Source organism: Camelus dromedarius, chromosome 12, assembly GCF_036321535.1.
Source record: "Camelus dromedarius isolate mCamDro1 chromosome 12, mCamDro1.pat, whole genome shotgun sequence".
Taxonomy (NCBI): domain Eukaryota; kingdom Metazoa; phylum Chordata; class Mammalia; order Artiodactyla; family Camelidae; genus Camelus; species Camelus dromedarius.
This window is the reverse complement of record NC_087447.1, coordinates 11326074-11342170: the sequence shown is the minus strand read 5'-3', so window position 1 is coordinate 11342170 and position 16097 is coordinate 11326074. Positions and strand designations below refer to the sequence as shown.

The 16097-nt window shown below is 42.2% G+C and overlaps 2 protein-coding genes and 1 pseudogene across 2 annotated transcripts in view; 1 reads left to right on the top strand and 2 right to left on the bottom strand.

Moving 5' to 3' along the window:
- Positions 1–264: 264 nt before the first annotated feature.
- Positions 265–1218, bottom strand: LOC105094970 (olfactory receptor 5B21). Its single transcript, XM_010987081.3, has one exon. It carries the CDS (start codon positions 1213–1215, stop codon positions 265–267), a length of 951 nt encoding a protein of 316 aa, XP_010985383.2. The 5' UTR covers positions 1216–1218.
- Positions 1219–6982: 5764 nt separating this feature from the next.
- Positions 6983–7556, top strand: LOC105094969 (mitochondrial calcium uniporter regulator 1-like; annotated as a pseudogene).
- A 6732-nt stretch (positions 7557–14288) lies between these two features.
- Positions 14289–16097, bottom strand: part of LPXN (leupaxin) — a 31578-nt gene continuing 29769 nt past the window's right edge. The window contains exons 8-9 of the mRNA XM_031459542.2: positions 15846–15994; positions 14289–15517 (exon numbers count right to left, since the gene is read on the bottom strand). Coding sequence (XP_031315402.1) covers positions 15248–15517; positions 15846–15994 — 419 coding nt within the window. The 3' untranslated portion in view covers positions 14289–15247. The remainder of the gene's footprint in view (positions 15518–15845; positions 15995–16097) is intronic.

Below are 16097 nucleotides of genomic sequence, written 5' to 3'. Positions count from 1 at the left end.
AGGGCATTCCGTTTATGCTTTGATCTGCTTTAAACAGTGTCAAGAAACTAATGCAAAAAAAGAGGTTTAAACATCCCAGGGTACTGTTCGCTAAGTAGAAGATTATTTTCCTAAGTGAGACATTTCAAAGTGCTGCTTTTTATGGCTTCTCCTAATAGCAGAAGTAACCACTGTGCTTGGAGAAGAAAGAACTGAAATCTGCCAAACCTCTGAAGTCACGATGGCATCTAGGTCTGAGGGACGATTTATCCCTCAGTTACCTGCCTACTTCCTACTCACACTTAGAGTCCGGGAATAAAGTTTGCTGAGTATTTTCCAGAGAGCATTTTTCACTTCTTTGTTCCTAAGACTGTAGATCAAGGGGTTCAGCATGGGAATCACCACCGAGTAAAACACAGAAGTGATTTTGTCTGTGTCCATGGACTGGGGGGAGCTGGGCTTTAAGTACATGAAGATGATTGTCCCATAGAAGGTAGAGACGGCAGTGAGGTGGGACCCACAGGTGGAGAAGGCTTTCTTCCTTCCTTCTGCAGAGCGCATCCGTTGAATGGCAACAAATATGAAGAGGTAAGAGACGAGGAAGACCAGGAAGGTGAAAAAGACATTGAATCCCACGACGTAGAAGACCACCAGCTCGTTGGTGCTTGTGTTGGAGCACGAGAGAGCCAGAAGTGGTGGTAAGTCGCAGAAAAAGTCATTAATCTCATTCGAACCACAGAAGGAGAGGCTGAAGGTTTGTGCTGTGTGGATGGAAGCATTGAGGAAGCCACAGACGTAGGAGCCGGCAGTCAGGAGGGCACACACACCTGCTGTCATGGTGTTGGTGTAATGAAGGGGCCTACACACCGCTGCGTGGCGGTCATAGGCCATGGAGGCCAGGAGGTAGCACTCGACGGTGGCAAAACCCACAAAGAAGAAGAACTGAGCAGCACATCCATTGTAGGAGATGATTCTGTCCCCTGACTGCAGCGCAGCCAACATCTTGGGAGCCACGGCTGATGAGTAACCCAGGTCTACAAGGGAGAGGTTACTGAGGAAGAAGTACATTGGAGTGTGGAGGTGGGAGTCTGAGTGGGTGATTGCTATCATCCCCCCATTCCCCACCAGAGTGATCAGGTAGATGGACAAAAATACCAGGAGGATGGGGACCTGAAGGGTGGGGTCATCTGTTAATCCTAAGAGGACAAACTCTGTTACTTCTGTGCTATTCTCCATTGACGCTAACTTAAATTTGGCCTGGTGATTAAAAAGGGCATCGATGGAAAAGTTGTTCAGTCTCTGAAGACCTCATATTTCAAAGAGTAAAAAAGATTTCCTGAGGCTATGATGTAAGTTTAAAGGCAGGTCAGCTGCTGTTGCAGTTTGTTTCAGAGCCTAAGTGAGTGGTACCCAACTGATAGGAGAGGGCTGGGATCAGCCAGAAGCTGGCATTTAAATAGACTTGGGGTCCTCTGGAGGGAAGTTCTCTACGGTCTCAATTGCAATTTAGGGCTCAGTGACATGAAAACAAGCAATCAAAACACTACTTTCCTGAGGGAATGAAACATTATTGTGATGCAGAAGAAGCTTAAAGGCCCTGGGGGAGCCCCAGATCTTGATGCAAAGGCTAAAATGATCAATGATTCAGTTCCATCAAAAATGCCTTCAAAAAAGTCCTCCTCCTACACGGCTGGTGGGGATGTGAACTGGTGCAGCCACTATGGAGAACAGTATGGAAGTTCCTTAAAAAGCTAAATATAGACTTACTATTTGATCCAATAATCCCACTCCTGGGCATATATCCAGAGAAAACTCTAATTCGAAAAGACGTATGCATCCCAATGTTCACAGTGGCATTAGTTACAATAGCCAAGACATGGAAGCAACCTAAATGTCCATCAACAGATGACTAGATAAAGAAGTATTGGGGTGTGTGTGTGTATGTGTGTGTGTATACACACATATACATATATGTATGATGGAATATTACTCAGCCATAAAAAAGAATGAAATAGTGCCATTTGCAGCAACATGGATGGACCTAAAGATTATCATCTTAAGTAAAAAGTAAGTTAGAGAAAGACAAGTATCATATGCTATTGCTTATATGTGGAATCTAAAGAAAAAGATACAAATTTTATTTACAAAGCAGAAATAGACTCATGGACATAGGAAACAAACTGTGGTTAGCAGGGAGGAAAGAGGGAAGGGAAGGATAGATTAGAAGTTTGGGATTAACAGATACACACTACTATATATAAAATAGATAAACAACAAGGACATACTGTATAGCAGAGGGAACTATATTCAGTTTCTTGTAATGAGCTGTAATGGAAAAGAATCTGAAAAAATATACATGTATATATATAACAGAATTGCTTTGCTGTACACCTGATATTAACACTGTAAATTGACTACACTTCAATAAAAAATAAGAATTAAAAAAAGCTATTTTAGCTTTAAAGTATTGTCAAAAAAATAAATGAACATTAATACAAAAAAAAAAAAAATGCCTTCAAAGAAGCTACAGGGTCCAACCATCCCCACAACCCATGGAAGACTTTCTGTGAATATGGGGATTTGACTCTTTCTCTAAGACTAACTGGGGAAAACTTTAAATTTTATCAGGCCAAATATAGATGGTAAACTTCATCAGAATTTCCATGTTGCCTAAATTCAACTCTGACTAAAGAATCTCAAGCTACAAGGACTTTTAGGGATCAAAACAGTTTCATGAAAATTTTTTTCCCAATCAGCTTGATTTGAAATGAGCTTTAGCATGGAGTTTACAGGAAGCAAAGACGTCTATTTCAGCCCCTACCGAATTATTACACGTTGGGTTCTCCCTACACTTCAGGTCCTTGTTAAGTACTATGTGTTTTTCACTTAATGTTCATCTTACTCTGCAAGAAATGTATCACCCCTCCAGTTTTACAATTGTGAAAGCTCACCGTGTATGCAGCACCCAGATCTTGGTTTCTAATAATCATCTCTAATAAAAGGAACATGGTTCCTTGGAGAAACGATTGATTCCAGGACTAGAGCAAGGAAAACACATGGCAAACTTGGAGCATCTTGTCACACCAGGGAGTAAGGAGATGCTCAAGTCGTTCTAACTCAAAGTCTACATACGTTTACACTGTGCTTGACGCTCCTTTTGCGAATCAATGCTCTTAGAATCTAGAAAAGGTCCTGTTTCCCACAGAGACTCACAAATGCATGTTCCAGTAAAGCTAGCTACAAAAGTGAAGCTTATTTACCTTTTTTTCCTTTGGTGAAACTATTTTCTTTTATAAAACTTTCTGTTAGAATAAATTCAATTTTTTGATAAAATGAGGAATAAGAAGTAGGTGGTGAGCTGGGTGCTACCGGGCTAAAGATGTTTTTGCATCACTCTTGGAATTTTGTAGGATCTAATCTTGTGACCCACACATCCAACTCTGAAGACTAGACCTTCCTCATTGTTATTTTATTTGATCAATACAACAACGAAGGGGAAAATGGAGAGAGAACAAGGGAGAGGAAGAAGGGGAGAGATTAAAAAAAGAAAAGAGAGAAGTCTAAGAAGAAGGAGGAAGAGGAGGAAGGAAGGAGAAAGGGAACGGGAAGAAAAACAAGAAGGAAAGAAGGAAATGGGAAGAGAATGAGGAGGGGCAGCCGGAAGAAGGGAAGGAGACAATTTCACCTCGTGGGTCCAGCACCCTCACAATGGAGACGTTTCAGCCAGAACATCTAGCTCTATAAAATAATTTAGTACTCTCCTTTATCAGTGTTTAAGATTCTAAACAAACAAACAAACAAACAAACAAACAAACAGGTTGAAATGAAGAATATTCACATGGTAAAATGGAATAGCCCTGAGTTTTGGCGAGTAAGAGACCTAGAATTTGCGGCTTACTGAACTGAATCACTCGTCAGTTCCTCGTGGTTCTGATTTCTCTTCTTTCTTCTCCCCCCAAAGAGGCTCTGAGCTCCTATGGGGATACCTCTACTTGGACTTCTGTGGCTCTTTCATTGTTGAGCTCCTCACAAGATCAAGTCGTGGCTTCATTTTCTGGTAGGTATACGTACCTTGAGGTTTCGGGAAAATAAAGGGTAAGAAAGGGTCCAGTTCTGACTTTTGGGTTAGTGCAAAGCCAGGTATCACTGAGTGAATGCTGCCACCTCGCGGTCACTTCCAGCCTTTCCTGTGATGAGCTGTTCCCCATGATGCTGCCTGGGAGCGTGAGAACTTGTCTTCCTCGGCACACTGACCGGTAGGTCATAGAGGGAAAATGGACTTACAAGAAGAATCGAGAAGCCACTAGTCGGTCTAAAAAATAATAATAATTAAAAAAAATAATAAAAAAGTTAATTTCATGGACACATCGGATGTCAGCGCCTTTTAAGACTTAAGAGATTCCTAGGTGCTAAGACACCATGGCCCAGAGGTGACAAGGACAGTCCCTAGAGCCAGATGCATGGGTTCAAGTCCCAGCCTCTTCTCCTCCACCCCTTCAGTGGTTCAAGTCACTTAGCCTCTCCATTCCTCTCTTTCTCATCATGTGGTTGTTGTGAGAATTAACAGAGTAAAGTACTTAGAATACTGAACACTGCATATTATTATTAATATAATTATTATATATGAATGCTAGTCTATATTTTATACGGAATTATTAATATAATTAATATAATATTAATATTATATGTTATTCTGTAACACTGTATGTGTTATTTTTGTATCTAATTATATCAAGGAGTAAGCAGTTTCATAGAGATGAAGTGATTCGCCTAAAGCCATGCCACTGATGCGCAGCCTAGTTGAAACTCCATGGCTCTAAGACACCTGACTTCTTTCCATCCATCAGTTTCTCCAGAATTTCCTGAGCTTCTCTTGACTCTACAGCCCCACTGAGGCATCTGCACCCTCTGTGGATGGCATCCTCATCTTCTTCACCAAGACTGGGCTACCCAATATTTATGCCACCGCCATCACTTGTCTGAATTCACCCTGCTTTCTTCTGCCTTCCTGGATCAGAACTTGCCCTCGTCTTTTCCCACCCCCTCCTTCTATACTGTTGATCCAATCTCTATGCACTTTGTGAGGTTTTTCCTTAGTGATTAGTCCCATCCTTCACACCGTCTGTAAGAGGTATGCTCTTACCCCATTTGTCCACAAACATGCTTAAGTTACCCATCCTTCCCCCAAAACTCTCAGAAAGCTTTCTCCTTCCTTCACAGACCCGTGTGCTCACCAGTATCCCTCCCTCTACCATTAAAATGATCGTCTGCATCATGTCCCATCCTAGCCTCGACCCACCACACTGTAACTTCAACTATTCCCACCCCCATTCCACTGAAACAGTATTCTTCACTCCACAGCCTGCTTCACAGACACGCACGTAGTGTAGTCGCCCAAGGCCCCATGCTCAGGAGGGTCTCTACTCGGGGTTTAATGCTCTGCAGTGGTCATCTTCAAATGTGTGCTGTGTAGGTAAAATCTGATACGACGACAGAGCCTGCATGGGAGGCTTGGCACTTCAGCTCTCTCGTGGTCGCACCTCCCACTGCCTCCCATTCTCTCTTCAATCCACTGTGTTCAAAATGGTGATGACCTGCTTGTGGCTTCCAGGATAACGTGCAGCCTCTCCAGCCCGACATTCGAAGCAAGCGCCCCAACCAACCCTTTTTATTTCTCTTTATAACCACCAAGCATCCTGCTTTATCCACACACACCCAAGGACATCCTCAAAAAAGGAGCTCCTCTCTCCACCTACCACGCTGGGCACGTTTTCCCCCTTTGCCTGCCTTCACGCTTTTCCCTCCGGGTTGGAATGTCCCAGTTTCGTCTTACTGCTTTCACTTGAAGGCTCAGATTAAAGCCATCTCCACCACGGAAGTTGTTCTCTGGGGTTATGAAAAACATGTGTGTCCTTCTGTCTATAAAGACATTTTTCCAAATTGCCTTGCAGTATTTAGAGCTGTTCACTAACTTCCTCCTTTTGTTTCCTTTCCCAGCACCTAATCCTTCACCTTTCCCACCCCCATGCTCTGTGGCTTTCACTACCCTGACCTCTGCTGCCGGGGAAGAAACCATCAGGCACGGACAAGCTCATGTTAGGACTGAATGTACGGCTATTGCTAGACTGTGACCTCTTTAAAGACAGAGACTACGTCTTACTTGTCTTCGATTTTCTCCTGGAACCTAGAACAGTGCCTGTAAACAGAAGGAACCTACAGAATTATGCAACTCCTATCTGACTCTCTACTTAATAAATCAGGCTAGGAACAGAGATGTCATTTGAAGGGAAATTTATTTGTCCTTCACTCACCAAACTGGCATTCAGATCCTCAGATGTGGTCATCCTAAAAGGCACTGTATGCTTCTCATTAGGAACAAAAATGGAAAATTATCTATTTGTAGATTTGCAAACCCTGAAGGCCTATTTGTTAGTGAAAATTAAAAAGGAACTGTTTAAACTGGTGCTTTGAAATGCATCTCCCTTTTGCCTTCAAAAAGGAAACCACAACCATCAGCTGTATCACAGGACATCTGCATATGTAAACACAGAGAAGAGGGACCATCCTTATTCCTTAGAATAACAGCCTCCTCTGGGCTCTAGCCTCCATCTCGTCTGTCTCCTTTAGTATTGAGCTGGATCATCTTAAATCTTCTTCATCTTAAGACTCCAACATCTCCATCCCTATGACCTTCTTCCTCTCAGCACACAAACATCCAAAAAATACTTCTCAACTCATCATCCTTAGAGCTGCCCTTCTAATGCATCTTTTGTTTACACATGAACATCTCTTCCGAGATGTTCTGTGTTCATGTTCATGTTCCCTGAGTGAATGAACAAATAGACAAATGATCAAGAATCAAACGATACTGCACAAGGTAACAGAACTAGTCAGCCGTAGAGCTGAATGGAAGCCCACTCCTGAAATTAAGACCCACATCATAAAGGCTTCCCCGTCTTTCAACTACAGTTCAAAATCTTCAGTCCCAAATGAGCCTTAAACCCATGCCTGAGTGTGTTTACTCAAAGGAAGTGGGTTTACGCCTCAACAAGCAGAAATCATGGCGTCTGCATCAGTCAGGATCATGGAGGCCAACGCAGATCCCATCTGCAAAGACACGGTCACCAAGATGCAAGAGATCACTCTTCTGCAGATTATAATGTCTCAAGTTCCTAACGTGGAAAAGGGTATGATTGTTTTGGAGAACAGTGAATGTTCATCCCTCAAAGCAGAAAATGAGGAAATAAAACTTGAACTACATCAATTAAAACAACAAGCTATCGATGAAGTGATAAAACCCCAACAGATATAAGATTAGACTTTAATGTAGAAAAGAGCAGAATAAAAGAATTGCACTCATTGAACAAAATAAAGCTGCTGGAAATGAGGGCCAGAGACAGTGACATGATCCCAGCAAGATCGGGCCCCTAACTTAGACAGACAGAAAGAGAGACACTGAGGCTGATGGCCTCAAAACCAAGCTCAAGTTGCTCAAGCTTGATAATATTAAATATTTAGCAGAGTCTGTGTTTACGTGCCTAATGGTAAGTCTGGGATTTTATTACCTGTGTATATAACAAAGTGTCTGTTTTTTTTTTTTAAAAAGATCAAAATATGCCTGTTGGTGAGTTTGGGATTAAGCTGAGTGACACCACCTAGTTTACGGTCAGAACACATGTGGAACCGTATCTTCGCCACTGTGTAATACTACGGACTGACTTCTGTCCCAACAAAATCCATGTGTTGAAGCCCTAATTCTCAACGCATCTGTGTTTGGAGATAGCACCTTTAAAGGGGCAATTAAGGTTAAATGAGGTCACAAAGGTGGGGCCCTAATCCAGTAGGATTAGTGTCCTTATAAGAAGAGGAGGAGACAGCAGGGAGGCACATGCACAGAGAAAAGGTCATGTGTGGACACAGAAAGTGGTGGTGGCGGGGGCTCTATAAGCCAAAGAGATAAGCCAGTCAGAACCTGTCGACACCTTGATCTTGGACTTCAAACCCCCAGAACGGGGAGGAAATAAATTTCTGCTGTTGCAGCCACCCAGTCTGCGGCATTTTGTGATAGCAGCCCTGGCAAAACGAATGCAAGTAACCATGACGACAAGGATCTCCCTGGGACTTTCCCTGGAATTACGGTTACGCCGTTGACGGGCAGCAAGCATCGTGGCACTGGAAGGTGCCTGAACTCCTCCCTTGGCTCTGCTTCTTTAACCTGGGGTCTCTGCTTTCTATCTAAGGGAAGCAGCCGACTGACGGATTTCCTGCGCCATGGAAATCATTCCGTCTTGAGCAGACTTTGTCAATATGTTGCTGCAAAGGAAGATTATGAGCTCAAACTCGAGCTCTTCCCCTAATCTCCTCCCAGAATTTTCAATTCCATCAGCTTTCACCCTGAGCCTCAAAAAAAAGATTTCTAAAATCATACTAAAACAACGAAAAGCCTGCTATGGTTTCACAGTCTCCATGGAAATGCTAGAGAGGGAAGCTGTCCTGACTCCTTCACAAATCTCTTGGACTATTCTGTTGATGCCTTTTATGTATGGTTCTTGATGGCTTACAAAGCTCTTTCTCACTTATTATCTTAGTTAATCCTCCCAGCAAAACCCACGTGGGAGGTGTTGTTACCCACATTTAGCATATTATGAAACTGAAGTTTGGAGAAGATAAATATCTTAACTGAGGTTTACACAATTTGTTTTTTCTTTTTTTTTTTTAAGTGAAAGTAGATTTATTCAGGAATATACACACTCCATAGACAGAGTGCAGACTGTCTTGGAAAGCAAGAGAGGTGGCCCCAGAACATGGGGCCAGCTAGGAAAGAGAAAGTGGCCGTGAGGTGTGGGAGTGGTTAGATTTTATGGACTGGGTCATTCTATATGCTAATGAGTAGGAGGATTATTCCAACTATTTTGGAGAAGGGATGGAGATTTCCAGGAATTGGGCACCCCCCTGCCCACTCTTTGGCCTCTTATGGTCAGCTGGGAACTGTCATGGCTCCTGTAGGTGTCATTTAGCACATAATAATTGCTAATGTTTACATAGTTGGTAAATGATAGAATGAACCTTTGAACTTTGGTTTGTCTGGAGCCAAGGCTACGGTTCTTACCACTATACCCCAAACAACGTAGGTTACAGCAGTGGGTCACCTTTCCTGCCCTAGTGCCCTCACTCGCCCCTGGAAAATCCACCTCATGGGCCATATTTCTGAGATGTACTTCACACTGTCAAAGGGAAGTGTTCCAGGCAAGGAACACCAACACACGTTGCCTGGTTCTAGTGCCATCGCTAACATGGGATGATCTTGGCCTATTCATGTAACTGATCATTTTTCCATAGGTGAAACGGAAATGATAATCGTTGCCCGTCTCTCCTTCCTAAATCCCCTCCAACAGTACTACGCTAGAGGAAATGCTTTCGGCTTTCTAGAACTGGGAGCGTTTTACAGCTTTGCAAACAAATGACTTACGACACATCCCAAGTGTGAACACCAGTGAGTTGAAGATCTTCCCAATGAACTTTTTCTTATGTGCCTACCTTTTCATAACTTTCCCCAATAGATGCTCCAAGTTCCCACCCTACCTGTTGGCACTCAGTGCTAAGTGCACCCTGAGTTTCCTACTGAAAGCACCGGTGACTCAGACTAAGGGCTTTCTTTGTTCAGAAGCACATCCAGCTTGCGTAGAGGGCAGGCTAGAGGAGGCAGAAGAGGTGTGGGGGGATTGCTTGACCTCCTGTGTGTCTACAATAAATCCCAGAGGTCATCAAGTGTCCTGCACCTTCCCACAGCAATAACCTGTTCATTAAATGCACACTGCATTGGCCTGCCTCGGTTCCCCACTCTCTTACTGGTACCTCCAGCAACCCCCTCCTAAAATAGACATTTGCACACAAACCCTAGTCTCAGGGTCCACTTCTAGGAAAACCTACACTAAGAGACACTCCAGGATGAGTGGTAGCTTCGCCAGGAAGTTTGTAAAGTGAACTCAGTGACAGACCCTCCCCACCCTCAACCACCACTGTCTTTATTTTCCTCGTAGAAAGTGTTCTGTGTCACCCTTGTGGCTTCTCCATGTTTCTTTCTTTACTGGAAGCTCTGGAAATTTCACCTTGCCCAACTCACAAGTTCTCTTATCTAGCCTGTAAATTCCTCCCCTCCTTCTTTCCCTCTCTTTCAAAACTTTCAGATGCTCTCAGGAAAATCTCTCTCCCTCTAAGTGCCTCATTTTATTTTTGAGCCTCCGGTATTTCTTAACTTGCGTCTGAAAATGCAAGCACACCTGGAGAGGGAAAGTCATAAATCCCAAGTGTCGTTGGACCTAATGAAAGTCATCACCCTCGACCCCCAAAGCACTAAAAAGTGTCCCTACCATCTCCTCTCAGCATCACTATAAATGTCTCCTTTCTCTTCCTCAGTCTCTTATAAACCTAATTTTCTTCAAGTACCAACTCTCAGGATAAAAGTAAACACAACTCTCTTATAATTTTCCAAGTTTTCTTTCTTTTCTCTTTGCAAGTAAGACATCGTTTTTATAAAATTATTTTTCACTACAAATACACAGCATTATGTAACATTAAAAATTTAATCATCTTCCATGGAGGGGCACTAGACAACGTTATGTAACAACTTCAACACATTTCCGTATCTCAGAAAAATGACAGTATCTTCCCTTCATTTTTCTTTTTTTCTTTTTTTTTTTTTTTTTTGCCCCTTTGGTAATATTGATACACATTACTCTGCTTTGCTAACCAATTGGACCGGAGCAAGAAGTTTGTTTTCTAAATATCTGAGCTGTCCTTAGGATGCCTCAGACTTAAAACACAAAGTTCTTCACTCAATTATCCAAAACCCATGACCTGTAAAAAAGTCCTGGGGAGTGAACAGATATTATTTTGGTCTTTTTGTTTTTCATGGTGACATGCAATGCACAATCTGTGCCACTGTAGATTTTGTTTGTTCATTCATCTATTCATTCTTTCACGATACTTTAAGTTTGTAAAAGAGAGAATATATCTGCTCTGCTTACTCAATTAGCCAGAATCCTAACTCATACCAGCTTAAGCAAAAAAAAGTTACAACTTCCCAGTCTGAAGCTGAGATGCTGATACAGTAGGACTGAGAGGCTCAAAAAAAGAAGACATTGCTTCTTCATTATTTAGCTCTGCTTTCCTCTGTGTGGGCTTCATCCTCAGGCTCCTCAAGTGATGATAAAAATATTTCTCAGCAGCAATGGGGTTTATTAACCCTAGAGCCAGAATCCCAAAAAAAGGCCAGTTCCTCTTTCCCAAAAAATCCAGCAAAGTTCCTAGGGAGCAATCTGATTGACTTTGCTAGGGTCCCATGTTTACCCATGACCCAGTCACTTTGATCCAGAAGAACAAAGCACGTTTACTGGTCAGGCCTGAGACTGGTGTCTATTCCGGGAGCTGAGGGTAAAGTCAGCCGCACCCAAGAACAGGAACCAAAATTGGGAGCCAAGCAGTGCCTTGTGCAGAAACTAGACTGGAAAAAAATAACACTGAAAAATGTACTCACATTCTATTTTGTGTCCCCAGTTCATCCAGTCATACAATTCAACATAGCATATCCAAGTCCAAAGACACTAAAATCCAAAATCAAATTGTCTCACAACTCTGAGTTACAGTTCCGAGGAAGTGAAGACCTCTTTGATTTCTTGATTTGCTCATTCTCTGCTTCAGGAGTGGTCCCGTTGGCACCTGTGATCTGAGGTGTCTCTCGCTGGAATTAGGGTAGTCCTCCCGTGAAAAATGCTACTCTCAGAATACAGTATTTGTTGAGATCTGATGATATCTAACACAGGGAGGGAAGATGGATTCTCTCAGCAGGATGCCAGAAAGTCTACTCAATTATCCAAAATCCATGACCTGTGAACCTAAATGTGGTTATGAGATATCTTTTCACAGGGCATTAATTCAAACACTATGCATTTACCATAACTGGGGAGGAGGAACTCCCATACAAATGGTATCATTTCTTGCTGAACAGACTTGAGACATCGCTGCCTCCGGGCAAAGGTACACACTTGCAACAAGCACAGCTCAGGCACCAGCACTGGTCTAAGACGTCTTTCTTTGTCATCCAGTGGACCCCAGTAGACTTCCATTTCTCCTTTGAGCTCTGGGTTCTCAGCTTACATGCTGCCCTGATGGGGAGTTTTATCTAGTAGCCTCCACGGCTTTTTAAGGATAAACAGTCATTTTTTCAGTCTTGTATTTTAGTGGCTGCTACATCTGCCTTTATTTAAGGACCTGCTCACGCCTAAGACACTTAGTTCTGGGGACAGTGGTGACCCCTTCTCAACTTCATTTCAGCTGGAAGATCTCCCTTTCTCGGGTTCTCAAACTGAAGCTGCTTTTGATGTTTCTTAATGCTGTGTCCCCCTAAGGCCTAAGGAAGACCACTGTCTCTGTTATGTGTTCCTCATAACACCATCATTGCCGGCTCTCCTCTGCTTCTGAGTTCTGTTAAGTTCTCCGACATGTTCCCTCGGGGCACTGGAAATATCTCCTTGTTTACCTCCTGTATTACCTTAAAACTTAGACACACTTTAATATTTTCACTTTTGAACATATAGGCTTGTGAATTCAAGATTCGTGATCCTCTTACCAGTACCCCAATTTTTTTTTTTTTTTTTTAAGTATTCACATCTCCTCCAGAGAGCCCTTGTGTTTTTAGAAGCTTAGTCCTGCTCCTGACTCTGGGAATGACCCAGCTTGGTTGAAGGCAAGCTGCATAGTCCTCTCTCCCAGCAAACATCACTGGTGGGTGAGTGAACTAAGCTAGTCCAGTTAGGATGAACCTTGGGATTTTTGCTTGCAAAGCTAGAGAAAAGCACTCTTTCTCCCCCTACTGGTCACAAGCAGAGAGCGTGTGGCCAGCAACCATCCTACAAGGGCAGAAGTAGGTGCTAGAACTTGTATGAAAAAAAAAAATGATTGTTGTCTTTCTCTGTGTATCACCTTGGAGGACTCTATTCTTATTCCAAAGACTAATTGGCCAAACTAATTTAAGGATTCCTCTTTGAGAACAGAGTTCCCAATCTATGGCATATTCTTTTATAAAAATAGATATCCTCACGTGTGGAAAAACCCTGTCTTTTGAGGGTAGGTTTTATGTTTTAAAAGCTAGAAATTACTCAGAAGCAAGAGTAAACAGGCATACATCAGTATGAGAATAGTATTCGTTTTTTTTTTTTTTTTTTTTTAACAAGAGAACTTTTGTAAGTGGCTTCCTTGCTGTTAAAACACCGGTCCTGAGGGCAGCATCTTCTTTGGAGCAAACGTATAACCACTTACTTTCACTGTGAGAAGAAAAAGCCGTCACTTCTTAATTGCACTTTAGTAAACTCTGGTTTTTCTCTGGCATTTTAAAATATGTAGATTCTACTGAAATCTCAAAATAGCTAATTCTTAAAAAGAAAAAAAAAAAGTCAGCACCTGAACATTCTTTCTTGAGGGCTAAAACCCCAAATTTACTTTGTCAAGTTACCAAAGAACCATGAACACGGCCATATTCACACCTGCAAATGACATCAGAGAGTCTTGTGCAGTGATGCGCATGCTTAGAAACTGAACGTATATTTTGCTTAGTCTGGGAGTCTCAGCCAGCCAAACAGGAGGAGAAGCCAGATGGCTCCCTATCTGGGTGGCCTCCCACATAGCTTGGATGCATTTGGAGTTCCTATTTTGTAAAATTAACTGTTACCACTTCCTTTTAACTCTCAATACCCCCTTGTTATCTATGCCAATAAATGAGACCAGTATGATAAACTTAGCAAGAATCATTTAATCTATTTCAGTTCTGTTCCCACATCAATATAAAGACACCCAATTCAGCTCTATTAAAAAAAAAAAAAAAAACTTCCAGTAAACTTCTCGTGGAGTTTTCCTTAGTAATTTAAACTAATTTTGTAATTTTGTAATTTTTTTTGTAACTTTGATAAATCATCATACAATTATTTTTAAGACCATGGTAAGAGAGAGATGGTACAGATCTTACTAATATTTCCTTTGAGGAAGCATGACTCCTTCAGAAGCTTACTTGAGACAGGACATGAGAAAGTCACATTCTTTAAAAGCCTGACAGGCTTTTCTACAAATTTGCTTCTACGATTTTTCAGAGGAACAAATAATTAAGTGGAGATTTTGGGGGTGGGGGGGGTGGGTTTCCTAATCCAAATGGGAAAATGGTTAAATTAGGTTTCTTAGCACTTTTCTTCAGAGATGCTCTAAGAACAGCCATCTTGTTTGTCTTCATGAGACAACTGTGAATTTGAGAAAGATGCCCATTTCATTTTTCAAACAGCTTTATTGAGACATAATTGATATACAAGAAAATGGCATATATGTAATATACACAACTTCATGAATTTGGAGACGTGCATACATATGCAAATACGAATTTGCAAGTGCCTAGTGGAAATTGCTTTTCTCCGTAGGTAAACAAAGTGATTAAAACAATTTTAAGAAGCTTTGCTGTCTTTCAATCAATCATGTAAATGCAAAAATGAAATATAATGAATGTTATGGGCCCAAATTAAGAGAAAAGTTAGTGACTAGGAATCCCTCCTTTTAATTTCTTTTGATTTAAACAATAGTGCCTATTGTATGGGAGTAAACAAGAGGTATGACACAAATTTAATTGCACGTTGTATCCAGTAAATACCATGGGAAGCAGAAAGTTTATTTACCAAACTAATATAACACTGAGTCACTAAAACCACAAACTATTTATCAACGATGTCAGTACTCAGAGCTGTCCAGTTAATCTACTTTCTCTTGAAAAAAAGAAATACACTGATGGGAGATGCCAGGAGCTTAAAAGGGGTATCACGATTCCTCAAGAATAAAGCCCACAGCAGTGATTGTGGGAAAATGAGTCGCAGGGAAATGGCCAGTTTTGAGGGCCAAAAAAGAGAAGATAAGCTTAGGGTGATCATAGGGGTGAAAATGGAGAAATCTAAGTAAGCCAGTGGTGGAATGAATGTGTGCATGTGGAAAATACATCTATAGAGACACTAGACAGCAGATCCTTTACCTAAATTCAAGTACATGATTTAAAAAAAAATAGTAAGACTAAAAATCAAAATTTAAGACTACAAGCCTGGTCATGTAACATCTAGAAGTTTATCACCTTGGCTTTCTCTATAAGCCTATTGAGCAGAAGGTCAGTAACTTCAAACACACCCTTTCCTCTCTGGGTTTCCACGTTATAGTAAATCTGAAGAGGGCGTGGGTTCAGGTGAGACTACAGTGGGAAGAGCTTATTGAAGCAGGGCTGACAATAGGTCTTGTCGTTCTGCTCCCTGAAGATTCCCTTGGACAGCTGTGTCAGGCAGAAAGCACACACGAAGTGCTCGGGGTGGAACTTGTAGCCCATGGCGCTGATGCAGCGGCCGGTGATGGGCTGCCCACAGCCATGGCAGAGGGTTCCCCGGCGCTGGTGGTAATGGAGCTCGCAGAAGGGACGTCCGTCCAGTTCAAAGAAGGAGCCAGTAGAAAAACTGCTGAAGCAGTCCTGGGTGGTGGGGAGGAGAAGACCAAGAAGAGAAATGCCAACGTCAAGAAGGAAAACAGCAGCAAAGGTAAATTTTCAGCCTTGAAATCCCTGCCAGTCACCTGCCAGATGGAGGAACTCATTCGGGCTCTTGACAAACAGAGGCTAAACTATTGCCCATTTGTAGAACAGATGAGCAAATGCCCACATTAGATGCTGTGTTTTGGGTCTCCTTTTAAGAAGCCCCCATCAATTCCTTATCCTAATTGTGAGCCCTCTTACCAGTTGCCTCTCCGAGGAGGAGAACACTGACTTTCCCTAAATCTGAAAGGTAAATGAGCATACAGACCCCACAAACAAAGCACTCCGGGTGCCAGACAGTATCCATGGCTGAAAGGTAGTTTTCCAACACCGGGCGGTTGCAGCCACCACACTTGGGTGAGAACATGGCTAAGAAATCCTTTCGGCAATATGGCTTCTGGTCCTTCTCATGAAAGCCTGGAGAGATAAAAGCAGAGACTCACTCTTGCAGATTGAGACCTTAAGCCACGTTGGAGACTAAGAAGGGGCCAATGGTCTCCCAAATTTAGTGTCCCCTTAT